Raw genomic sequence first — 27526 nt, 5'->3', positions numbered from 1 at the left:
ATCGAAAACGAGATGCTATGTCAATATTGATAACAATGGCAGTTTCGTTAAGGACAGTGTTGCCAATATGATGATATTGATATTTTCACCATATTTTTTTTGTAAAGTGCGCTATACACCACCAAACCCAATGAACAGCTGACAGTATATGTGCCACTTGTGTCATGATGTAATAATAAGGTGATTATCACAACAACAACCTTTCTTTTTGTCTCCATCATCTGTCAAATTTTTCCTTCCTTGTTACAGAACGGTTGTTCCATAAGCCGTGCTTATAAAAGATTTCCAACCGCGTCTGTCTTGTGCGCATCTCTAGTAAAGTTCATCATTAGATACATATCTGATTCTGGGGCTAGTAAAGTTTATACAACGAAGATCATAACGCTCATTTGCTGATCGCTCTGTCTTTGTTCTGAAGTTTGGTCTTAATTCAGGTATACGGTTCGCAGTTATATAGCGAGTGTATGTACCGACGATTTGTGAAATCTTGGAAAATTATTATACGGAGATGGTGTGACCCCAATGACATGAAGGTTTTCTAAGATGCGTTATTTGCCTTGAGCCATGACGGATATGTTCGCTGACGCTGAATTTTTGATCATGCTGCCTTAGTTCTGAAGTTTGGCTTTAGTTCGGGTATTCGATTCGAAGTTATATAGCGAGCGACTAGAGCTGTAGCCACCATTTGTGAAATCTCTGAACTCTGTCAAATTATGTTTCCCATGTTTATGAAACCTATGGCTTTCTGAGGTTATGAAGTTCGAATATGATGAGAGAGGTGGTGTAACTCCAAGGGCATGACAGATTACCAAGATGCACTTTTTGCCTTGAGCCATGACGGATATGTTCGCTGACGCTCATTGGTTGATCACGCTGCCTTTGTTCTGATGTTTGGCTTTAGTTCGGGTATTCGATTCGCACTTATATAGCGAGCGACAAAATATGTATTGAAGATTAGTGAAATCTTGGAACTCTGACCAATTATCATCCCCAGGGTTATGTAAAATATGGCTTTTAGAGGTTATGAAGTTCGAATATGATAAATAGAGAGGTGATGTGACCCCAATGACATGAAGGTTTGCTAAGATGCGTTATTTGCCTGGAGCCATGACGGATATATTCTAACAGTCGAACAGTAAATCGAATAGAATCATGGTTTTATCGTCGTGTGTTCGTATTAAGGATATGGAGTCGAGCGCAAAATTCGACTTTTCGAGTTGATATAAATTCTTAACAACAGATAATGCAAACGTCACTGCATCCATTACGAGTCAAAAGTCGACCTAGAAATCCCTAGTCAAAAGTAGAAGAGAGAAGTAGAAGTGAGTGAGTAGAAGAGTAGAAGTGGAGGAACGGATTTCAATTTGGTTGGCGAAAGTCGAACTAGTGCGCCCGTTATCGCCGACTTGCGTTATCCCTAATCGGCATTTCTCGCCATGCCTCATTCGCAACACCGCTTTACACCTCATTCGTAAATTGTCATTTTCTTTGCTTTCAGTTCATTCTTTATCGTTTATTTTGTCTTGTCTCCCATTTGTGTTGCAGGTGGAACGTTTTTAATTGTGGCTAGGCCACCAGCCAACAACAACACAATGCAAACGTCACTGAATCGATTGACAACAGTAGGGGACGACGGATTTTCGTAATTTGCCAACGCATTAAAATATTTTTTTACGAAGTCCCCAATAAACCATTGAAAAATATGTTGCCAAAATTAAAAATCTCTTCATTGCTGTTGAAGGTAAGCCCTGAGCGGAATTCGTAAGCTTTTGTTTAACTTTGTTTATTTCCAGCGTTTGGAACAAGTGAAACAACAATGCAGTGGCTGTCTATTTGGTGTCTTCTATGGTGAGGGTACCCTCCTGCTGCTTGGTTTCAATGTTGAATCCACCATTGGCCAACTGAACTATGAACAAATCCAACATAAATTCCCTGCTGAAATTGATCTATGCGGTCTGGTCAAATTTGGTGACTGTTCTGATGCCGAGGCCCATCTGAGCGAAATTTTCAAAGATGTTGACATCACCGATAATCCCATATTGTTGCATTGTGAATTGGGTACATTGGTGGGACTGAAGGCCTCCTTTTTAATGCATGGCAAATTGGAAGAGGTACCCTATGAGGTAATGGACGAGGAGCAATTGTATAGAGATTTCTGTTTTACCCGGCTGAAATTTTCATGGACCATTTATGCCGAGGATACAGCATTGGCTGTGCGAAGGGAAATGCATGCGCTAAGGAAAACCATATCAGGTGGAAGTTTGGCTTTCAAAGTGGAACCGACAAAGGTCTTTCTCACTAATGGTGGGGCTCAAGGTGTGGCCTATTCGGGTTATAAATCGGCAACGGGTGCAATTACGAATGAATCGATTATAAAAGATATCATCGCCGCAGTGCAGGCTGCTGTGCATTTTAATCAGGAGGATAAAGAGAATGCGGTGGTGGAGAGGAAAAGTAAAAAATCCAGTGCGGCGGATATTAAGCTATCGCAAATTTATGGAGCTGTGGGCTGTGACTTTGATGTACTCAGTATTGAGGCACTGCGTTCAAAGACTCGGGAATTTAATGATGCTGAAAATATTACAAATACTACCCCATCACTGCCAGCCATGAGTATGTGCCTAAAGCCGGCTGAGAAAAAATTCGCCATACCCTTGGAATTGGAATCCATGGCAATTTTGAATAAATCCACAAAGGTCTCCAGACTGTATGATATCCTCATTGAAAGTATATGCAGGTCGCTGCGTTTGTGTGAACAAAGTATCAGCGAAAATCTGGAGGAGAATGGTGAACGAAAGCTATTGAAAGTCCCCAAAACCTACAATTTCTTCCCTATGGAATTTGGCCACTTCATCGCATGCTGTTACCTGGATGGTATGTCCGATGATGAGGCCAGTATGCAAAATAAACGTAAACGTTTACATCGTCATTTTGGTTTGAGTGTGGCACGACCCTATTTCCGTCGTTCCAATGTCTGTATATTCCGTAATGAAATAGCCGGTGATGAGCCATTGCTGAATACCCATTTGGGTTTGAAGGCTAGCGGTGTACCGGAGGGTAAACAATATTTGGTGCAGGGTAATTATCGTTATTATCACTATCTGCAACAACAGATGCAGGACAAGGGTTGGGGTTGTGCCTATCGTTCGTTGCAATCGATATGTTCATGGTTCCTACTGCAGGGCTATACGGAACGTGCTGTGCCCACACATTTGGAAATACAACAATATTTGGTAAAAATCGGTGATAAGCCACAGAATTTCAAGGGTTCTTCGCAGTGGATTGGTGGGTGAATTTTATTTTGGCATTTTCTCAAAGATTTTTTAATTCTCTTTCTCCTTCCCTTCAGGTTCCACCGAGGTCAGCATGTGTCTACAGGGTTTTCTCAATGTCGACTCGAAAATTCTACACGTTAGCTCGGGCGGTGAATTATCAACATTGGCCTCCGATTTGGCAATGCATTTCCAGACCCAGGGAACACCCATTATGATTGGTGGTGGTGTGCTGGCCCACACCATTATTGGCATTGATTACAATGTCCAAACTGGGCAAATTAAATTCCTTATTTTGGATCCTCACTACACAGGCGAAGATGATTTACAAACCATACAATCGAAAGGTTGGTGTGGCTGGAAGGGCATGGATTTCTGGGACAAGAAAAGTTATTACAATCTATGTATGCCACAGAGGCCAATTATGTTTTAAGGTGCTGGATCGGAGGAGCGTCTTTTTATAAGATATAAAAACGATTAATCTAATTGTTATTTATTTTTTGACTATTAATTTTGTATTTTTTTCTTCTAATTGTTATTAAGGATGCATGGGATTTTATAGGTTTTGAAAAAATAATGATTTTTGTTGTTTGTGTATTTTTTCTCTTTGCCTATAGACGACAACATCTTCAAACGAGACCAATCAATAATCCATTTTTTATAATTTTATATGCACACATTTTTTATAAAAATAATCGAAAATATATATATGTGGTAATAAAATTGCTTAATGCTATTACAAAATATATAGAAAACAAACAAAAAATGCATAAAGTTGGACATTTAAAATATCTAAAATTAATTGGGGGCTCCTGGGAAAACCCATGTTATGATAGGACCTCTTGAACATACCGAAAAAGACGCGAAAAAGGATGTTTTACATTTTCCAAATGCAGAACATTGGACTGTACCGTTTTATATATTTTTTTTAATTATTTTAGATATATTTATTAATTTATTTTATAATTAAACGCAATAACCTGTTACGTTTCCCTATTTAGCGGCGCTAGAGGGGACCTTACGGCTAGTTAGCGGTTTCTGGGCTATCGTTCTCAATCTGTCCACATCTCTAGCCCATCAGGGCGAACACGAAATTAAAGCTAACAAATAAAAATAATAATAAAAACCCGTATGTCCTGATAAGAGAATATAGATGTCCTACTCCCACATTTCGCCCTCCCAATCATGGTTTATAATGTATAAATTTAATTGAAAACCCCGCAAACACACTAGACGAACAAGCTATTCATCATATATATATACCTTATGATAAATATTGCACTTAAATATATTTTCCCACATAAAACATGGCTTAATATCAGCCAGGTTGACGGATTTCGCAATATTACTTATGGCTATATTGATTTCCTATAGTCTATGGATTTAGTGGCTAGGTGGTATTGCACTTTAAATATTTTTGTTCAAGTTTTAAACTTATTTTCTTTGGTTTGGGCTCCATCTGCTACGCTTTCAACCTGTAGCTGGCGGGAATTTAAGGTTTATGACAATTGCTGTTGTTATTATCCCTCTTCATAATAGGGGTTCATAGATCGTTTTCTAGACTAACGTCGTTGTGTATTTCATTGGGCGAAAATTGGACGTATAGCTCCTTATTTATTTGTCTGTTTCGCAGTAGCTTGGTTTTTGTATTTATTTTAAACATTTTGAAATAAATAATTTTATATATATTCATTTATTTAATAATATATTACATTAGTTTATAATTGGCGGTAAATAAAACAGCTGTTGCTTCATCATCTCTTCACAATAGGGTTTCATAGATCGTTTTCTAGACTAACGGCGTTGTGTCTTTCATTGGACAGAAATCGACGTATAGAGACCCTAAGTATTTCTTTGTTGTTGACATCTCATGGTGGAGGTTACGAAAAACCGGCATTTTTTTACTTATTGGAGTTATTTTCAAACTCTCCTCAAAAGAAAACAAATTTATTTACTTTTTTCTCCTTTTTTATTTATTTCTAATTCTAAAAAACCTTAAACAAATCTTAAAACAACGTAAACTTCTCTCTCCCTCTCTCCTTCAACTGGCATTTTTGGAGAATTTCTTCCAAAATCGCCGTACATCATCGTGGCCATTTTTCGTTACAACCATTGTACGGGTACGCTCATTTTGCCACACCAATACCCCAATCGATTGGGCATAATCGCGCAAGGTAATAAAATCAGCTTGTGACAAAAATTGATTGTAGACTACACCCTCGGTATAGGTGAAACGATTACGTTCCATTTCCCATAGCTTAATTTGATCAACAACTGTGGGTGGTAGGGGAGATTTGGATTTAATTGCCGATTCTGTTAACTTCATATTCGGATGGGAATATTGTTCTAAGTAGCTGATTATTTGATCTGCTGTTATGCCACCACGTAAAGCTTGGCGTACAGAGTCGCGGGTCAACACTCCGACCACCAAATTTGGAAAACGATATAGTAACTCCGTGAATAAACCCAAAACGGCCACTTGTAGGGGTGAATCTGTATAGGCGTACACGCGATAATTAGTTTCGACAATAATGTAACCACTCTCTTGGGATTTTTCATCTTCCAATACCACGGCCGGTACAGTGGCTGCCTTGTTGGTGACATTCAATGCCAAGCGCGTTGGGTAAAATCTACCCTCTTTACGTTTCCTTTGAAATACCAAACCAAATTCTCGCAAATGTTGCAGGAAAGCCAACATTTTCGGATTCATACCCTCCGAGCTGTAATCACGTCCCAAGGTGGAGAAACTCAATTGAAACAGCATACTCAAACATTCCGGCAGTGAGAGACCTCGTTCTTCACAGGTATCCAAATACATTAACATAAAATGCCACACCTGTGACTGGGTATCCAACAAAAGGAACTGGAAACCTTGTCGCGTTATGGTTATACCCGTTTCATCACGTTTCATTAGATTGGCATGCAGCAAAATTCTTACAGCATCGGGGCTAATCTCACTACCTGGACCTTTGTTGACACCACCTGTGCCCACCATATAATGGAGCACACAACGCCATCGGGACATGGCATACTGATCCAAAAAGGCAATATCACGTGGTTTGGAATCTTTTTCCAAGGTGTGAGACATGGACCAGGGTTTGCCACCTCCAAGCAAGGCGATTTTTAAATTCTTTTTAAACGTCGGACACAATTCCCAGGCCGAGAGACCACCAGGTATGGTGGTGGTGCGCCATACATTCAACTCCGTCAGGATATTTGTGGACATTTGTTGTTCTCTGGAAGTAAAAAATGAACAGATTAATTCCAAACATTTCAATGAAAAATCCATTCGTACTTGGCATAATACTGCGAACCCCATGAGGCCACCACAGCCTGTGGCACTGGCTGCTCCACAAACAATATACGTATCACAAATTGCCGGGCAATTTCTGGTAGCTCCCGATAAACAGCCAAACAAATTGTGGGATAATTGTATAGCTTCTCCAAGGTATCGGGACTTCGTGTACGTAGATATTCTTGGAAATCTTTACATTGTAAATTTGCCGGTTTCGCCACCAGCAATGAACTTTGGGCCGAGGAGCCAGATTGGGAACCGTGTTTCGATGAGGACGAAGATGATACTTTGTAATCAGTCATTGTTTTTGGGAAGAATTGTTTTTATTTAGGAAAATCGGAAAAAGGGTTTAATTGAAGAAATCTCCTACACACCAAACAATTTTTGGCATTTTTCAGGAGAACTGAGCAACCGGCACTGAACAGTGCTGTCAACTGTAGACGCTATGGGAAACGTTAAAAGTAAAAGAACAGCTGATTGCCGTCTTCTTTTTTACATTACGTCTTTGAGTAATCACTAAACATGAAAATGGAATGTTAATTTTATTTATTATTAAATATCCATTTTTTATATATTTTTATTTTATATATTTATTATTTTATTAAATTTAATAATTATTTCATATATATTTATTAATTTATTGTTTAATATAACACAGTAATTACAGCCAATAATGACAATTGCTTGTGTTATAATCTCTCATTATCTTCTCTCTTTATAATAGGGCTCCACAGATCGTTTTCTAGACTAACGGCGTTGTGCCTTTTGTTGGGCGGAAATCTATTTTTAGATCCCTATTTGTGTGTTTGCTGGCGGTTTTGTTTTGCGTTTTGTTGTTTTTATTTATTATTTTAAGTATTTATTTATTATCATATATAATTATAAATTTATTTTATAATATTTTACATTAATTTATAATTAATTACAGTCAATAATGACAATTGCTTGTGTTATCATCTCACTCATTATCTCCCCTTTATAATAGGGTTTCACAGATCGTTTTCTAGACTAACGGCGTTGAACAATAATCAACGTATAGATCCCTATGTATGTCAATGTGATTGTTGTTGCTTTTGTTTCGCGGTTGTTTTGCTTTTTGTTTTGATTTTTGTATTTACAATTGAATTTACAGTGTTTGATTTTTATTAGTGAAAAAATGAGTGCCACCGATAGTGTTTTCAATAATTTAAGACAAAAATTAAATGTTTTGGGTTATCATCAGACACTGCCATTGTCTGCTATACCTTTGGTGGGTTGTCTTTTCGATGATTTGGTAAAGACGACGGAAAGTTTAAGGGATTCGAAAAAACAAATTATGGAGTTATTAGAGGTAAGGGATCACTGATTTTTTTTACTTTTATGTGTATTTAATTATATTTTTGACTTGCGTCCTGCAAGGACCATTCCGTTCCCTTGCCACAGGGCTGGCTAGTGGTTGTCATGGTGTCATTGACATAGGTAGGACACACGGTGACTTCATAGTGGTCAGTTTTGTTGTTGTTGTCAAATACAGTATGGGGTCAGTGGTATTATGACGGGTTAAGGTAGGAAATATTCGAATTTTTTAATTTGAAAATAATTTTCATTTTTTGAGACTAACATCATAAAAGGGCTATACCCAAAAAACACAAATATCCAATTGCAAACAATTCGATTGAAAGACTTGTCCAATATCCTTGAAAATCGGAGGTAAAGTGACCCATGAGAAGGATGGTACCCTTATATGGGGGTTATATTTAAAAGGGGACCAATATGTATAATTTTGGTAGGGAGATTTTCTAACACATGAGGACGCAAAATATCAAATTACAGCCAATTCGGTTAAAAAATACGCCCAAATACCGAAAATCGGAAGCTATATCTAAAAGTGGTTCAATATGGATAATTTTTGGTACGGAGATCTTCTACTGTATGAGAAAGCAAAATTTCAAATTACAGCTAATTCGGTTGTAAAATACGCCCAAATACCGAAAATCGGAACTTAATCTTATGTGGGGGCTACACTTAAAAGTGGACCAATATGTATAATTTTTGGTAGGGAGATTTTCTAACACATGAGGACGCAAAATATCAAATTACAGCCAATTCGGTTAAAAAATACGCCCAAATACAGAAAATCGGAAGGTACCTTTTTATGGAAGCTATATCTAAAAGTGGTCCAATATGGATAATTTTTGGTACGGAGATTTTCTACTGTATAGAATGCAAAATATCAAATTACAGCTAATTCGGTTGTAAAATACGCCCAAATACCGAAAATCGGAACTTAACCTTATGTGGAGGCTATACTTAAAAGTGGACCAATATAGATAATTTTTGGTAGATAGATTTGTTACCCATTGCGAATCCATAATATCAAATTACAGCCAATTCCGTTGATAAATGTGCTCAAATAACAAAAATCGGAAGGTGCCTTTAAAATGGACCAATATTTAAAGCTGGGCCGATATGTATAATTTTTGGTAGGAAGCTAATCAACCATCTAATCAGAAACTACTGCAGATTCTGTTGAAAAATATGTCGAAATTCCAAAAATCGGAAGGTAACCTTATGTGAGAACTATATCTAAGGGTGGCCCAATATGGACAATTTTTGGTAGAGAGGTTTTCTACCACATGAGAATGCAAAATATCAAATTACAGCTAATTCGATTGGAAAATACACCCAAATACCTTAAATCGGAATATACCTTTTTATGGGGCCTATACCAAAAAGTGGACCAATATTCATAATTTTTGGTACATAGATTTCAAATAGATTTCCAAAGTATCAAATTATAGCCGATTCGGTTGGAAAATATGCCCCAAATATCGGAAGCACCCTTATATGGAGGCTATATTTAAAAGTGGACTAATATGGATAATTTTTGGTGCAGAGGTTTTCGAACACATGAGAACGCAAAATATCAAATTACATCCAATTCGTTTGGAAAGTGCACCCAAATACCGAAAATCGGAAGGTACTCTTATATGGGGGCTATATTTTGGACCAAAACGGATAATTTTTGGTAGAGAGATTGTCTACCACATGCGAATGAAAAATATCAAATTTTAGCCGATTCGTTTGGAAAAGGCACTCTAATACCGAACATCGGATGGTACTCTTATATGGAAGCTATATCTAAATTTGGACCAATATGGATAATTTTGGGTAGAGAGATTTTCTAACACGCGAGGACGCAAAATATCAAATTACTGCCGATTCGGTTGGAAAATATGTGCAAATACCAAAAATCGGAACTTATCCTTATGTGGAGGCTTTACTTAAAACTGGACCAATATGGATAATTTTTGGTTGGGACAGTTTTGGTTGGGAACACAAAATATCAAATTATAGCCGATTGGATTGGAAAATTCACCCAAATACCGAAAATCGGAATCTACCTTTATACGGGGCCTACACCTAAAAGTGGACTTATATTCATAATTTTTGGTACACAGATTTCCTAGCCAATGATAACCCAAATTATCAAATTATAATATGGAAATATGTCCAAATATCGAAAATCAGAATACCTTAAATATGAAAATTCCCTTATATAGGGGCTATACCTAAAACTGGACCTATATGTACAATTTTTGCAAGGACATTTCCTACTTCCTAAGAAGTGTTATAGTCAAGATATAGCGAATTCGATGAAAAAATATCCTCACAATACCTCAAATCGAAGTTACGGTTATATGGGACCTATGCCTAAACGTGGATCGATATAGCCCATATTCAAATCTGAACTTCCGGCAGACAATAGGAGCCTATGTACAAAATTTCAGCAGACTATCACAATTTTTTTTGAATGATATCATGCTTACAAAATATTGACTTGCGGGCATGGTTAAAGCCTCTTAGAATTTTACCCCGATCGGGGATATATAAATACGTTATAGGTTCCAAAATAATAATTTCAAGGTGTTATAACCCAAATGACAAAATTAATATACCCTTCTCCATACTATGGTCATGGTGGTGGATATAAAAATAAACGTTTTATAATTCTTTACCCCTCTCCGTTAATCACTTCGATATATATGACCCATATAACATTACCACACACCATTGAAAAGTTACACCACACAAGCCACAACCTTGTAACGGAAGTTTGTGTTTGAGTTTCTGTTGTTGTTGTTATTATTCTTCTCCCGCTTTTGTACGAAATTTCATTTGCTCGCCATTCATTCATAACTGAACAAAAATATGCTTTTGCGTGTTTTCAAGGAAAAATCCTGTTGGGAGTTGGGTGTTGAACCCTATAAATGTGATAATGCTCGACTGTTACAGCAAAATAATCAATTGCATATGCAGACGGTGCAACAGCAGGAGGACTATGAGGATAAAATAAGAGGTAAGTGATATTCCGAAAATTAAAAAAATCCAAAAAAAATTGTTTATATTTTTTTATTCTTGGTTTTAGAACTCAATACCCTGGTGCGAGATTTACAAAGTGATAAATTTCATTTACAACAGCAAGTCGAACAGCTGCAACAACAATTAAAATTACAAACACTTCAGTACCGGACGGCGACGACGTCAGCAGGTGGTAATATGAAATATGGCAAGGAGGGTAAAGGTAAGGTGTCATCTCTTTAAGACCACACAACAATGTGGACTGTCCATGACTTTCTGTGAACCGAATACAGGTTGCATTTATTTAGCAATTGCCATGAAATTTGGTACACCTTATTAATTTGGCCCAAGGATCAACCCTACAGAAATTCATTGAAATCGTTTCCGATTTTGATATGGCTGCCATATAAAATTCCGTTCGATTTCGGGTAAATCGTGCACCAACGGCCTTATGTTTGTCCGATTTGTACAAAATTTTGCACAGGATATCGAATTGAGTGTAGAGTACCGTAGGCCAAGTTTGCTTTTATTCCCTTCAGATTTCGATATAGTTCTCATATAAAATTTCGTCGGATTTCATATAAATGGTGCACCAAAGGTCCCAACGATTGTCCGATTGTCATGAAATTTGGTATAGGCTACTGAATTGAGTCTAAAATGATGTGGCCTGAATTTGATTTAAATCGGTTCAGATTTCGATATAGCTCCCATTCACATATTCGTCGGATTTCTTGAAAAATGGCCCAACGTAAAGTTCCGTGTCTGTCCGATTGACCCGACCTTTACGCAGCATTCCCAATTGGGATTGGTATGATTTGTGCCAACTTTGATGGAAATCGGTCCACATTTCGATATAGCTTCCATATAAATTTTCGTCTGATTTTATATAAATGGTCCACCAAAGGTCCTATATCTGGCCGATTGACACGAAATTTTACGTAGCATTCCCAATTGGGATTGGTATGATTTGTCCCAACTTTGATGGAAATAGGTCCACATTTCGATATAGCTTCCATATAAATTTTCGTCCGATTTTATATAAATGGTCCACCAAAGATCCCACGTTTGTCCGATTGAGATGAAATTTTGTATAGGTTACTAAATTAACCCTAGATAGACTTGTGCCAACTTTGATCTAAATCGGTGCAGATTTAGATATAGCTCCCCCATTAAATTTCTTCCGATTTTGGGTAAATGGAGCTCTAAAAGTCCTCGGTTTATCCGATTGACACGAAATTTTGCATAGGGTATTGAATTTAGTCCAGCTAGACATGTGCCACGTTTGGTATAAATCAGTGCATATTTAGATATAGCTTCCGTATAAATTTTCGTCGGATTTTATGTAAATTGAGCTCCAAGGTTCCTACTTTTGTTCGATTGGCTCGGAACATTGCATAGGGGTTTAAATTGGGTCTAAATAGATATGTGCCAAGTTTGGTATAAATCGATTCAGATTTCGATATAGCTCCAGTACAAAATTTCTTCGGATTTTATGTAGATTGGCATACCAAAGGTCCTAATGGGTTAAAATAAAATATCCAAATTTAAATATTTTTATTTTTCAAATTCCAGCCAAAAAACCCTTCATAACTGCCGTGCGTTCCGGTGACCCCTTGCCCTCTTTGCAACCTCTTCAAGAACACAATTCCAATTTAAGATGTACCAAATGTAATCTGCTGGGTTATAACCAGAAAAATGATGGCGCCACCCAAACAAAATCTCAGCAAAAAGAATTGGAAAAATTAGAGAATGCCAATAGGGACCTAATCGAAAATCTGAAATTCTACCAAAAGAAGGTGAGGACCACCTCGCAATTTTTATTTATCAAAATTAAAAAAAAAATATTTTTTTACTTCTAGATCGAATCCCGCGATCGTGAAATATCCCGCCTAAATGATCTCCTCTCCGGAGGTCGCCCACCTGCCGCGCTGGCCCGTGATTGCTGTTATAAAAATATTGGTAATATTACCGAAGATTTAGATATGTTGCAGCGTGAAAAAATGGATTGCCTAACACGAATGCGAGAGTTTCAAGATCAAATGCATGAGGCTATGCAAAGGGCCCTGGACCTGGAGAACACAAATCGTTCTTTGCAATCTCAATTGGATGAATTGAAAGAAGCAGCGCTCCTAGTTGAAACCGAAGCCAATAATGAAATATCCCAACGTGAAAATGAAATTGAAATGTTGAAAATGCAATTAAAACAAATGCAGGGTGGCGGTGGTAAACATAAGCCGGGCGAGAAGAAGGCTCCGGATGATGGTAAAAAACAAAAACATGCAGTACATGGTGATGGCGGCGGTGGCATGGCAATGGATAATAAACATAGATACAATGAGAAAATCAATGAATTGACACAAAGAGGTAAGTGAGAACCTTTGGCGGAACCATTTAATTAAAATCGGAAGAAATTTTATTTGGGAGCGATTTCAATAAAATTTGACACATGCCTATCAATACTCAATTCGGTAAGCGGTGCAAAATTTTGTGGCAATCGGACAATCATAGAGGCTTTGGGGCAATATTTTCCTGAAATCGGACGAAATTTTATATGGGAGCTATATCGAAATCTGAACCGATTTGAAGCAAACTTGGTATATGTATTTCTAGACTTAATTCGGTGCCCTACACAAAATTTCGTGGCAATCGGACAAACATAGGACATCTGGGCCACTATTTTCCTGAAATCGGACGAAATTTTATATGGGAGCTATATCGAAATCTGAACCAATTTGAAGGAAATTAGGCACATGTCTTTCTAGATTTAATTCGGTACCCTACACAAAATTTCGTGGCAATAGGACAAACGTAGCGACTTTGGTGTAACATTTTCCCGAAATCGGACGAACATTTATATGGGTGCTCTATCGAAATCTGAACCGATTTCCAGCAAACTTAACACATATCTTTCTAGACTTAATTCGGTGTTTTATGCAAAATTTCGTACCAATCGGACAAACATAGCGACATTGGTGCACTATTTTCATGAAATCGGAACGAAATTTATATGGGAGCTATATCGAAATCTGCATCGATTTCAATAAAATTTGAAGCACATCATTCTAGACCCCATTCGTTAAGCTGTGGATAATTTCGTGGCAATTGGACACACCAAAGGCCTTCCCCTACCTAAAATCGGATGAAAATTTATATGGGAGCTATATCGAAATTTAAACCGATTTGCACCAAACTTGACACATGTCTGCCTACTCTCAATTCAGTAACCTATGCAAAATTCCATACCAATCGGACAAACCGGACGCCTTTTACGCACAATTTATAGGAAATCGGACGAATATTTATATGTCAGCTATATCGAAATCTGAACCGATTTTGATCAAAATTAACTCAAGCGATTCTAGACCTCATTCGGTAGGCTGTGCAAAATTCCGCGCCAATCGGACAAACATCGGGTCTTTGGTGCACCATTTTCCTGAAATCGGAATGCATTTTATATGGGAGCTATATCGAAATCTAAACCGATTCATATCAAACTCGACACACACCATTCTATAATCAATTAAGTACCCTATTCAAATTTTCGTGACAATTGGACAAACTTAGGGTCTTCGCTCATAAAATCCGACGAAGTTATACCTAAGATCTACATCTAAATCCAAACATACAAAATGCTTTGATCCTAAAAAAAAAAAAAATTTTAAATTTTATTTTCAGAAACCGAACTTAAAATGGAAAATGAACACCTGCAGAAGAAGGTCACCAAACTGAAATCGAAACTGCAATCACTTCAAAAGGGTAAGTCAGGTTTGTTGTTATTGATAAATATTCAAATGACGTATGTTATTTTCATCGCAGAATTCAAAGAAACCGAATCCCAACATGCTCAAAATTTAGATGAAGAAAAAATCCGCCTCAAATCCGAACGGGATTTCTTCCAAAAGGAATATCTACGATTGCTAAGTAAGGCCGGTTCCGATAAGGAAATTGAATTTCTTCAATCTCAAATTAAATCGAAAGATGAAGAATTGAGGTTGCTAAGACTGGAGTTGTGTACAAGACCCTCTACCACCGCACCCAATGCCCTAGTACCCTGTTATAAAGATCCTGAAAATCATCATCATTTAAATTTGCCAACATCGGCACGATCGGGTATATCTACAGCCACCTCCGGCAGCAGCAGTAGTGATTGTGTCCAAGCGGCAATTTTACGTATAGAACGGGAACGTGATTGTGCCCGCTCCGAAATGGAGAGATTGAAATGTGAACGGGATACCCTGAGAGAAAAATTGCTCTGCACCACGAAAATGCACGATGAACAGATGCATAAAACGCAAGAGCGATTTGAGGAGCTGAACAGCCGTCTACGGCAATTGGAAAGGGAGAAACGGGAACTGCAATCGGCTCGCATGCCCACCGAAACACAAATCATCATGCTCAAGGAGGAAATTGAGGCGTACAAACAGCAACAATTTCAATTGCGGGAGGAAAATAATAAACTGCAGTCCAACTATAATCAATTGAAGTAGGTGGAATTGTGGACCCTATTTTTGATTTTATTTTTTTCAAAATTTAATTTTCTTCTAGAATTCTCCACGAACAAACCGAACGCACCCTGGGAGATTATCAAAACAAATTGCTTTATGCCGAGCAGCAATTGGAGACGACAAATCGTCGTGTCAATACCCTGGATACCAATCGGGATTCGGTGCGCGAGGAGGCCTTACAGCTGCGCAGTGAAGTTAAGGTCTTGAAACAGACCTATGCGGCTTTGGAAAATGAAAAGGATAAAATATTGGTGGGTATTTAAAATTGCTTTTGTTTTTTTAGACCCCCTCCACCCATAGGTCCATCCACTATCGTTCCGAAATAATTGCGATAGGGTGCTGAAATTTTGTGCCAAAGTGTATTTTGTCTATGGGAAGGTCATATTCCAAAATAAGCAATATCGGGACATTTTACCCCATATAAGGGTATATTCCGATTTTCGGGATTTTGAGGATTTTATACTAATTTTCCAAGGGAATTGCTTGTAATATTTTATTTAGGGTTCTCATTGGATAGCCAAGGTCCATACAAAAAATTATCGATATTGGTCCATTATCGGATATAGCTCCCATATAACCTAATTCTAATTTTCGTCGCTTTTGACACATTTTCCAACCGAATCGGCTTAAATTTAATATTTTGGGTTCTCTTTGGATAGGGAAGGTCCCTACTAAAAATTATCAATATTGGTCCACTTTTACGTATAGTCCCCCACATAAAAATAGCCTCAAATTTTCGATATTTTGCCGATTTTTCACTTTTTTCTATCGGAATTGGCTGTAATTTTATATTTTGGGTTCTTTTTGGGTAGGAAAGCTCTCTACCAAAAATTATTTATATCGGTACACGTTTCGACATAGCCACCATATAAAGGAACTGCCGATTTTTTCATATTTTGAGGATTTTGGGTACATTTTCCAATCGAAATGGCTATAATTTGGTATTTTGAATTATTTTTGGGTGGCAAATCTCTCCACCAAAAAATTATCCATTTTGGTCAACCTTTTGGCATAGGCCCCATATAAGGGTACCCTCCAATTTTCGATATTTTGGACATATTTTCCAACCGAATTGTCTATAATTTATAATTTCGGATTCTCATTGTGTAGCAAAACTCTCCACCAAATATTATCCATATCGGTCTACTATTAGGTATAGCTCCCATATAAGTATAACCTCAAATTGTCGATATTTTGAAGGTTTTGGATATAATTTCCAACCGAATTGGCTGTAATTTGATATTTCGGGTTCTCATTGAGTATCAAAACTCTCCACCAAAAATTATAAATATCGGCCTACTTTTAGGTATAGCTCCCATATAAGAATAACCTCAAATTTACGATATTTTGAGGGTTTTTATACATTTTCCAACCGAATTGGCTGTTATTTGATATTTTGAATTCTTATTGGGTGGCAAAGCTCCCTACCAAAAATTATCCATATCGGTCTAATTTTAGGTATGGCCCCCATATAAGGATAAGCTCAAATTTTCGATATTTTGAGGATTTTGGACAGATTTTCCCACCGAATTGGCTGTAATTTAATATTTCGGATTCTCATTGGGTAACAAATCCTCCTACCAAAAATTGTCCATTTTGGTCCACCTTTCGACATTGCTCCCATATAAAGATAACCTAAAATTTTCGATATTTTGAGGAGTTTGTATAGATTGTCCAACCGAATTGGCTGTAATTTGGTATTTAGAATTCTTATTGGGTGGCAAAGCTCCCTACCAAAAATTATCCATATCGGCCTATTTTTAGGTATAGCTCCCACATAAGGATAACCTCAAATTTTCGATATTTCAAGAATTTTCGACAAATTTTCCTATTCCGGTTTTTAATTACAGACTCAGTTAGATGCCAAAACGGAAAAAGTCTATCAACTGGAATATGAACTGAAAGCATCGAAGGAAAAACGTAATGCTCTGGAGAAACAGGTCAGCGAATTGGAAGAGAAATTAAGGTAAGTTCAATATATATTGGAATGCGGAACCTGCGAGCCTGAATAATCCATTCAGTGATAATGTTGAGAGTCTTAATTGTGAATTTATGCGTAATCATTATGCCGAACATGCGAGCTGGAAGTTTCAAAACAGTGATAATGTTGAGTGTCTTAATTGTGAATTTGTTCGTAATCGATCTCATGATAATATTCGTGTATGTACCAGATATACCTGCAGGAGGCTTTATGAAGTCTTTACGTTCCTGACCAAGTTTTTTATAAGATCTCCAAGGCCTGTTATGAGACCTCTAAAAACTATTTTTAAAAATTCAGGCCGTTCAGGAGTCCTCTTAAAATATTTTCTATAAAATCCAAGCCTAGTTTGAGCCCTAAAAAAATAAAGCCGATTTTTTTATTTTTAGTTCCGATTTTTTATTTTTTCTATTAAATAATGGCACAAACTTAAATTAAAAAATCTTAACCTAAAAATACTTAAATTAGCGCACTTAAAATGTCTAAAAAACAATTCGATACAAACAAAATTGACAATATTTTGCCTGAATAGTCTTGATGAGGCTCTGAGAGTGAGATTTTTTCTTAGCCAAATATTTCTAAAAACCATCTATAAAAAATTGAAATAAAATTGAATTTAAATTAAAATTTCAAACATTTTCAACAACAAAGATAGGATAACACAGAAGAACACAGCATAGAGGGTATAACAGAATACATACATAGATATATACAAAAAATAGGAATAGGGATTCCCTTTTGAAGGAAAAATCATGCAAAGAGATACAAAATTAGGTAGGTGGGTAGGTAAGGCAAGAATAGGTAAGAGATAATCACAATTTATCAAGCAGCAGCATGCAGAGATTTTGTACAAAAGGGGTTTTTTATTTTCAGTTTAGTAGGAGAAACGAGTCAGATTAGATTTTTTTATGGGTCAAAAAATAAAGATGCGCCTTAAAAATATTTTTAAAACAGACCTTGACCTACTCTATGACCTCCTCAAATAATTTTTACAAAATTCAGGCCGTTTGAGACGTCCTAAAATATTTTGAGGTCACCTAAAAACCTTTTAAAATGTCCCAGTCCAGTTCTGAGGCCTTCTAAAAATATTAAAAAATATCTTAGTCTATTCTGAGGTCTCCTAAAATATTGATTAAAAATCCTCTTCCGTTCTGACACCTAAAATAATTTTAAAATATCCCAATCGGTTTTGAGACCTATTTTGAAATATCCAGGCCTGTTCTGAGACCTCCTAAAACTATTTTGAAATATTCAGGCCTGTTCTGAGACATCCCAAATCTATTTTTGATTATCTAGGCATGTTCTGAGACCTACTAAAACAGTTTTTAAATATCCAGGCCTGTTCGGAGACCTCCTAAAATTATTTTGAAATATCCAGACCTGTTCCGAGACCTCCTAAAATAATTTTGAAATATCCAGGCACGTTCTGAGACCTCCTAGCACTATTTTTAAATATCCAGGACTGTTTTATGACCTCCTAAGATTATTTTGAAATATCCAGGCCTGTTCTGAGACCTCCTAAAGCTATTTTTAAATAACCTGGCCTTTTCGGAGACCTCCTAAAACTGTTTTTAAATATTCAGGCCTGTTTTGAGACCTCCTAAAACTATTTCTAAATATCCAGACCTGTTCTGAGACCTCCAGGCCTGTTATGAGACCTCCTTTAAATATCCATTTTGAAATATCCAGGCCTGTTCTGAGACCTCCCTATTTTTAAATAACCTGGCCTTTTCGGAGATCTCCTAAGACTGTTTTAAATATCCAGGCCTGTTCTGAGACCTCCCAAAACATATTTTAAATATTCAGGCCTATTCTGAGACCTCCTAAAACTATTTTGAAATATCCAGACCTGTTCTGAGACCTCCTAGCACTGTTTTTAAATATCCAGGCCTGTTCTGAGACCTCCCAAAACATATTTTAAATATCCAGGCCTGTTCTGAGACCTCCTAAAACTATTTTTAAATATCCAGGCCTGTTCGGAGACCTCCTAAAACTGTTTTTAAATATCCAGGCCTGTTCGGAGACCTCCTAAAACAATTTTTAAATATCCAGGCCTGTTCGGAGACCTCCTTAAGCTATTTTTAAATATCCAGGCCTGTTCGGAGACCTCCTAAAACTATTTCTAAACATCCAGACCTGTTCTGAGACCTCCTAAAACTATTTTGAAATATCCAGGCATGTTCGGAGACCTCCTAAAACTGTTTTTAAATATCCAGGCCTGTTCGGAGACCTCCTAAAACAAATTTTAAATATCCAGGCCTGTTCGGAGACCTCCTAAAACAATTTTTAATATTCATACCTGTTCTGAGACCTCTTAAAATAATTTTTAAATATCCAGGCCTGTTCGGAGATCGCCTAAAACTATTTTTTAATATTCAGGCCTGTTCGAAGGCCTCCTAAAACTATTTTGAAATATCCAGGCCTGTTCGGAGATCTCCGAAAATTATTTTTAAATATCCAGGCCTGTTCTGAGACCTCCATAAACTATTTCTAAATATCCAGATCTGTTCTGAGACCTCCTAATACTATTTTTAAATATCCAGACCTGTTCTGAGGCCTCCTAAAACTATTTTTAAATATCCAGGCCTGTTCTGAGACCTCTTAAAACTATTTTTAAATATACAATTTTGAAATATCCCAGTCCGTTCTGAGGCCTCCTAAAAATATTTTAAATTTAGGGATCTAAATGTTTTTTTAAAAAATCATTGACTCCGCCCCTCCTCGGTAGTAGGAAAATATTTACAGATTCGGAAAATTAGTTGAAATCAGTGTTATGGGAAATTTCGAATTTTGCCTCTGCTGGAGCGCATTTTCATTTAAATACCTTGCCAAACCCACTGTCGGAGCATTACAACGTTCTATACTGCCGATCGCGGTCGTATTATCCTCCCTCGTCCTCTCAATCGCCGTATACCCTGGTCGACAAACACATTTCGCTTTATTTTCAATACGTCTAGCCGCATCACCACCCGCTGCCGTCTTAACAGGTTCCAACCATTGCCCTGGGCCACATGGTCCCCTTGTATAGAGTTTATAACAATTACCCTCCAACTCCACCATACCCGGTGTCGATTCACAAGTATTTGTCATGGGTTCCGATGGCGTCGAACATTGTTGATCCAAATTCATTAGAATTCCCGTACAGCCACACATTCCATTGTACGAAATGCCATCGACCGAGGGACGGGCGGTAAAATCGAACACCACCACTTGATGTAGATCACAGGGGCCCTGAGAACCAATGCGATAGCATTGATTTTGATCGGGGAAGTAGAGGCGATTTTTACCACAGAAATTCTCTACGCAGGTTGTGGCATTGATGAGGAATTCATTTTGGCCGCAAGGGCCTCGGGTATACAGGCGATAACAGAAACCATCCGACCAGGGTACATAACCTTCTTTGCACTGGCACTGGGCTCTGGTGGCCCTAATGGGGTTGTAATAATTATTCTGATCCTCCTCACCATCACCAATGGTGATGTTTTCGGGAACGGTGAAAATATTACCCGGTGGACATGGTCCGGGGGTATCTGAAAAGAATAGATTTTGGGTTAAGTTTTGTATTTTTTGAAAATCGTTGTCCGATTTTTTTACTTAATTCATAACACATGTGATAGTCTTCGTGATAGTGCGGCAGACCACGATGACAATCACAAACACCGCCGGGTAAAAACAGGTGGCCCGGTGTTGAACATGGACCCTTGGTGAAATGTTCATGGCAGCTTTCCTCCAAATCATAGTAATAGGGTTTCAATTCGCCGGAATCTTCACACTGGAAATGATAGAGAAACAGAATAAAATTAGATTCTGCGAGGTCCCTACGAGGTTTTCTTCCCGAATGCATCGGAAAATTGGAAAAAACATTCGAATATTGTCAGACCTACCAAAACTATTTTTAAAAAAATCTCACCTGTTCTGAGACCTCCTAAAACAATTTTTAAATATTCAGGTCTGTTCTGAGACCTCCTAAAGCCTGTTCTGAGGCCGCCTAAGACTATTTTGAAATATCCAGGCCTGTTGTGAGACCTCCTAAAACTTGTTTGAAATATCCAGAGCTGTTCCGAGACCTCCTAAAACTATTTTTAAATATCAAGGCCTGTTCTCAGACCTCATAAAACTATTTTGAAATATTCAGGCCTATTCGGAGACCTCCTAAAACTATTTTGAAATATTCAGGCCTTTTCTGAGACCTCCTAAAGCTATTTTTAAATATCCAGGCCTGTTCTGAATCCTCCTAACACTCCTGAAACTATTTTCAAATATCCAGGTTCTTTTAAATATCCAGTCCTGTTCTGAGACCTCCTAAAACTATTTTGAAATATTCAAACCTGTTTTGAAACCACATAAAACTATTTCGAAATAGCCATACCTGTTTTGAAACCTCCTAAAGGACCAGACCTGTTCTGAGACCTCCTAACACTATTTTTAAATATCCAGGCCTGTTCTAAGACTTCCTTAAACTATTTCTAAATATCCAGGCCTGTTCTGAAACCTCCTAACACTATTTTTAAATATCCAGTCCTGTTCTAAGACTTCCTTAAACTATTTCTAAATATCCAGGCCTGTTCTGAAACCTCCTAACACTATTTTGAAATATCCAGGCCTGTTCGGAGACCTCCTAAAACTATTTTTAAAATAACCAGGCCTGTTCGGAGACCTCCTAACACTATTTTTAAATATCCAGGCCTGTTCTGAGAGCTCCTAAAACTTCTTTTAAATATCCAGGCCTGTTCTGAGACCTCATAAAACTATTTTTAAATGTCCAGGCCTATCCGGAGACATCCTAAAACTTTTTTTAAATATCCAGGCCTGTTCTGAGACTTCCTAAAACGATATTTAAATATACAGGCCTATTCTGAGACCTGTTAAACTGCTTTTAAATATCCAGGCCTGTTCTGAGACCTCCTAAAGCTATTTTTAAATATCCAGGCCTGTTCGGAGACCTTCTAAAACTATTTTGAAGTATCCAGGCTTGTTCTGAGACCTCCTAAAGCTATTTTTAAATATCCAGGCCTATCCGGAGACATCCTAAAACTTTTTTTTTAAAATCCAGCCCTGTTTTGAGACCTCCTTAAACTTCTTGTAAATATCCAGCCCTGTTTTGAGACCTCCTTAAACTATTTCTAAATATCCAGGCTGTTCTGAGACCTCCTAAAACTATTTTTAAATATCCAGGCATGTTCGGAGACCTCCTAATACTGTTCTGAGACCTCATAAAACTGTTTTTAAATATCCAGGCCTGTTCTGAGACCTCCTAAAACTATTTTTAAATATCCAGGCCTGTTCTGAAACCTCCTTAAACTATTTCTGAGACCTCCTTAAAATTTTTTTTAAATATCCAGGCCTGTTCGGGGACCTCCTAAAACTATTTTGAAATATCCAGTTTTTAAAAATCTATTTTTTACTTACCCTACACTCTGCCAGACCATCTTCATTTAATACTAATAATTTACCCCTGGTACAGGGTCCTTTGGTTAAACGGCTATAACATTTACCATCCCGTGGCCAAAATAGCTGATTCTCGGGACACGCTTTGGGTGTTTTACAAACACCCCAACGATTTGTGGTCCTACAAAAAAGAAGACAGAATGAAAAATAAATTATAAAAATCTGCGACTCCCCAAATCCTCCCACCTACCTTTTATTCCCCTGTTGCATTTCAGGCACCGGATTAAAATACTGCCCCTTCGCACAGGGTCCACGTTCATAGATTTTATAACATTTATTTGTTTGACCACTCAAAGCCGTCCCAGGCGGGCAACGACATTCCGCCACCGGTGCATTGGCCATTACTTTCCTCTTACTCGTTCCAATGGGTATGGTGGGACTTAGTTCCATGGTGTCGGGACAGGGATAGCCAATACTGAATATTTTAAAACATTTCTTTAATGGTGGCCAATATAGCAGCTGCCAACCTCCCGGCATTGTGGCACATGGATTTTTATCCGGATCACTCCAGGGTGGTGGTATAATTGCCGTATCGCCTTGCTGGCAGTGTAGCAGCGTTAGGAAGGTTATTAAACTAAGGCAGGCTTGCAGGGTGAACCAGGAGATGGACATTTTCCGTCGTTTCATGGCTGGGGATGTGTGTGTGTGTGAGGGGACTGGGAAGGGAAAATAGATTTTTTAAAATTATTTTTAAGGGTCTACATCTAGGAGGGGATTTTTTAAAAATATTTTTTTCAAATATTTTTTCGTGCCACCCCAATATCCATTTATTGCTCTACTTAGCTCCACTTATCAACACAATTGTATTAACAAAAAAAAAAAAAAATATATGTCAGTCACTCTCTAAAGTAAGTCAACAATTATGCCCCTCAAGCCTTGTTAGCTAAACATTGATTACAAAAAAAAAAAAAAAAAAAAAAAAAAAAAAAACAACAACAACAACTAAGTAATAAAAATTATTATTATAAAATACGGTTGTTGTTGCTAAAAAAGTATATGTGTGTATGTGTGTGAATATTTAAAACAAGTGTTTTAAAAAAACACATAAAAATAAGTCCGACATCCAGCCTTGCCCTGGGTGGCACCAACAAGTGTTGTGTGCGGATGTCAAACCCCCTGATTTTTATACCCTTCACCACATTGTGGTACAGGGCATTATGTCTTTGTGCATATGTTTGTAATAGGCAAAAGGAAACGAGATAGACACATGGTTCCATAGGATGCATAGGATCACTTTCTGAGTCGATTTACGCATGTCCGTCTGTCCGTGCATGTATTTTTGTGAACAAAGTACAGATCGCATTTATGACTCGATTTAGATGAAATTTGGCATAGGTTACTTATTTGGCCCAAGGAAGAACCCTATTGAAATTGGGAATAATCGGTTCAGATTTAGATATGGCTCCCATATATATTTCCATCCGATTTAAGGTAAATGGTCCACCAAAGCCCCTATATAACCTTCGATTTGCACGAAATTTGGCACAGCGTAATGAATTAGGCCTAGAATGAAGTGTGTTCAGTTTCCTGAAAATCGGTTAGGATTTAGATATAGCTCCCATATATATTTTCGTCCGATTTAATGTAAATGGCGCATCAAAGGCCCTATATAACCTTCGATTTGCACGAAATTTGGCACAGCGTCCTGAATTAGGCCCAGAATGATGTGTGTTAAGTTTCCCGAAAATCGGTTCAGATTTAGATATAGCTCCCATATATATTTTCATTCGATTTAAGGTAAATGGTCCACCAAAGGCCCTATATAACCTTCGATTTACACGAAATTTGGCACAGCGTAATGCATTAGCCCTAGAATGATGTGTGTTAAGTTTCCTGAAAATCGGTTCAGATTTAGATATAGCTCTCATATGTGTTTTCGTCCGATTTAAGGTAAATGGTCCACCAAAGTCTCTTCGATTTGCACGAAATTTGGCACAGCGTAATGAATTAGGCCCAGAATGATGTGTGTTAAGTTTCCTGAAAATCGGTTCAGATTTAGATATAGCTCTCATATATATTTTCATCCGATTTAATGTAAATGTTCCACCAAAGTCACTATATAACCTTCGATTTGCACGAAATTTGGCACAGCGTAATGAATTAGGCACAGAATGATGTGTGTTAAGTTTCCTGAAAATCGGTTCAGATTTAGATGCAGCTCCCATATATATTTCGGTCCCATTTAATGTAAATGGTCCACCAAAGTCTCTATATAACTTTCGATTTACACGAAATTTGGCACAGCGTAATGAATTAGGCACAGAATGATGTGTGTTAAGTTTCCTGAAAATCGGTTCAAATTTAGATATAGCTCCCATATATATTTTCTTCCGATTTAATGTAAATGGTCCACCAAAGTCCCTATATAACCTTCGATTTGCACGAAATTTGGCACAGCGTAATGAATTAGGCCCAGAATGATGTGTGTTCAGTTTCCTGAAAATCGGTTCAGATTTAGATATAGCTTCTATATCTGACCAAATGAAAAAAATTAGCATCGGTTGCAGAATGACATGTTTATGGATCCAATTTCATTTTACTGGTCCTTTAAAAATGCGACATCTGTTAGGATTCATCTGTTGTGAATATACCCAAAGTGGTGAAGGGTATCATATAGTCGGACCCGTCCGACTTTACTACTTTCCTTACTGGGTTTTCTATACGATGCAACAAAGAAGAAAATTAAAAAAAAAAAAAAATACCCCGATTCGTACGATTTACCCACTAAACCACTTGGCTGTCTGGTCTGCATCGATGTAGCACACAAAAAAATCAAGTCAATAGATCAACAACCATGCCACCACTTCGACCACCACTACCACCCATATGGCAAATTTTTTTGTTTGGGCATAACCACAACAAATTATATCATTTATTACGTCTATCGACACACACACACACATTACAAAATAGAGAATCGGAGGAGGGAGGAGAGGATTCCAAACACCTCCACCTCCACCACCATCAAATTTGCCACATTTTTCCACTTGTATTGAGATGCCGGTTTAATGTGGCGCGACATTAAATGTTGCATGAAACCACGAAGCTGGTTGGTATCCCCCTCAACGTCATTCCAACAGCCAGCCAGACAGACAACCACACACACACAACCGCACATGGTGTGTGTGCCTACAACTTGCCCCACCAAGAGATATACAAAATTAATGTGTGAGATTTTTTTTCTTTTATTAATAATAGTGTTATATAATATAGGTTGTTGTTGTTGTCATAGACAACAACAAAAATCTTCCGGTTGTTGATGTTGTTGCTGCATTGTAAGTGGTATTATGGGTCATTGAAAGTGAAATGATCCATTTTTCTTTGACTGGTTAAGGTCACAAATGTTTATGGCTGTTTGTGTCTTAAGTCTTTTGTTTCATATAACAAGTAGAGCATACTTTTAGGGTGAACAAAAAATTAGTTTTTAAGGAAACAAAAATCACGATAAAAAAAAAATATTTTGGGGTCTACTACAAAAAGGTGCGGATTTTTTAAAAATATTCTTAAGGGTCTACAATAAGGTGAGGAGTTTTAGGAGTCTAAGAGGATGATAGATACCGAGCAACGGCTCTGATAGGCTTTAACATGGCGAAGTCCAGGCTTATGTTCGTCCCTCTTTCATCTCAATTGTGGACACTGACCTGCCCGCGGTGCCACCTGGGGTAGCTTAATCACCCCCTAAAAACCAAACCCCGCAAACGTATAAAGGACCACAATCTGCGAATCTGCACTTGGAATGTGCGCACGTTGTACAGAACAGGCGTAGTTCTCGCTTTGGCGGTTGTACTCAAGAAGTACAAAGCCGATATTATTGCCTTACAGGAAATGCGATGGAATGGGGACTGGCGTAAGTAAATCAGATGATTACGCCCTGCTGCCATGAAATAGATGCCATGAAGCGAGACATGAATTTGACAATAAATCGTTAACATGAGAATTAAAGACCTCGTCTCCAGATTCACTCCAGTAGATGAACGAATTGCTATAATCCGCAAAAAAATCGAAGTTCTTCTACATCAGTCTCATTTGCCTCCATGCTCCGACCCCGAAGATAAAGATGAACAGACCAAAGACATATTTTACGAACGCCTTGAAACAGAAACATATGATCGCTGCCCTGGCCATGACATTAAAATTCAGCTAGGAGATTTTAATGCAAAAATCGGAAGGGAAAATATATGTTTGGCCCCACCAGCCTTCATGAAGAAACATCAGACAACGGCATGAGGTTGATTGACGTTGCGCCAGCAAAAAACATGGTAGTTAGCAGCACCAGATTCAAGCATCTCGATATACACAAGGCCACTTGGATTTCTTCCGATCGAACAACGAGAAATCAAATCGATCATTTTGTGATTGACGGTAGGCATTCATCCAGTGTAATAGAAATACGATCGATCCGAGGAGCGAATATCGATTCGGACCACTACCACCTTGTAGCAGCCAAGGTTCGCACTCGTCTTAATGTAGCAGCAAAGGTGCGATCTAATGTAACACGGAAATTTGACGTCAGAGGTGTTTCAAGCCATGTCTGCGTTTGGCATACCTGCAAAATTAATACGGCTATGCAGGATAACTTTAAGTGGTACAAGATCAGCAGTTAAAGTCGGAAAGGACTTCTCGGGGCCCTTTAAAACCGAACGAGGATTCAGACAACGGAGACAGTTTGTTGTGTGACCTTTTTAAC

The 27526-nt window shown here is 37.7% G+C and overlaps 4 protein-coding genes across 4 annotated transcripts in view; 2 read left to right on the top strand and 2 right to left on the bottom strand.

The window, feature by feature from the left end:
- The first annotated feature begins 1702 nt into the window (after positions 1-1702).
- LOC133336326 (probable Ufm1-specific protease 2) lies at positions 1703-3705 on the top strand. The gene is made up of 3 exons (XM_061544619.1): positions 1703-1741; positions 1794-3285; positions 3350-3705. The coding sequence occupies exons 1-3, from the start codon at positions 1703-1705 to the stop codon at positions 3703-3705; spliced, it is 1887 nt and encodes a 628-aa protein (XP_061400603.1).
- A 1608-nt stretch (positions 3706-5313) lies between these two features.
- On the bottom strand, positions 5314-6869 carry LOC133336330 (general transcription factor IIH subunit 4). Its single transcript, XM_061544622.1, has 2 exons — positions 6568-6869; positions 5314-6508 (listed from the first exon to the last, which is right to left on the bottom strand). Exons 1-2 carry the CDS (start codon positions 6867-6869, stop codon positions 5314-5316), a joined length of 1497 nt encoding a protein of 498 aa, XP_061400606.1.
- Positions 6870-7723: 854 nt separating this feature from the next.
- The window catches only part of LOC133336325 (centrosomal protein of 135 kDa), a 49249-nt gene continuing 29446 nt past the window's right edge, over positions 7724-27526 (top strand). The window contains exons 1-9 of the mRNA XM_061544618.1: positions 7724-7897; positions 10780-10906; positions 10976-11131; positions 12481-12704; positions 12768-13272; positions 14584-14664; positions 14725-15391; positions 15454-15664; positions 17264-17379. Coding sequence (XP_061400602.1) covers positions 7724-7897; positions 10780-10906; positions 10976-11131; positions 12481-12704; positions 12768-13272; positions 14584-14664; positions 14725-15391; positions 15454-15664; positions 17264-17379 — 2261 coding nt within the window. The remainder of the gene's footprint in view (positions 7898-10779; positions 10907-10975; positions 11132-12480; positions 12705-12767; positions 13273-14583; positions 14665-14724; positions 15392-15453; positions 15665-17263; positions 17380-27526) is intronic.
- Positions 17956-23466, bottom strand: LOC133336327 (uncharacterized). Its single transcript, XM_061544620.1, has 5 exons — positions 23030-23466; positions 22801-22960; positions 20986-21163; positions 20216-20921; positions 17956-17980 (listed from the first exon to the last, which is right to left on the bottom strand). The coding sequence occupies exons 1-5, from the start codon at positions 23464-23466 to the stop codon at positions 17956-17958; spliced, it is 1506 nt and encodes a 501-aa protein (XP_061400604.1).

Source organism: Musca vetustissima, unplaced genomic scaffold (assembly GCF_032173495.1).
Source record: "Musca vetustissima isolate MV318-11 ecotype Yass unplaced genomic scaffold, APGP_CSIRO_Mvet_v1 utg80576, whole genome shotgun sequence".
NCBI lineage: Eukaryota > Metazoa > Arthropoda > Insecta > Diptera > Muscidae > Musca > Musca vetustissima.
This window is presented reverse-complemented; position numbering and strand designations above follow the sequence as displayed.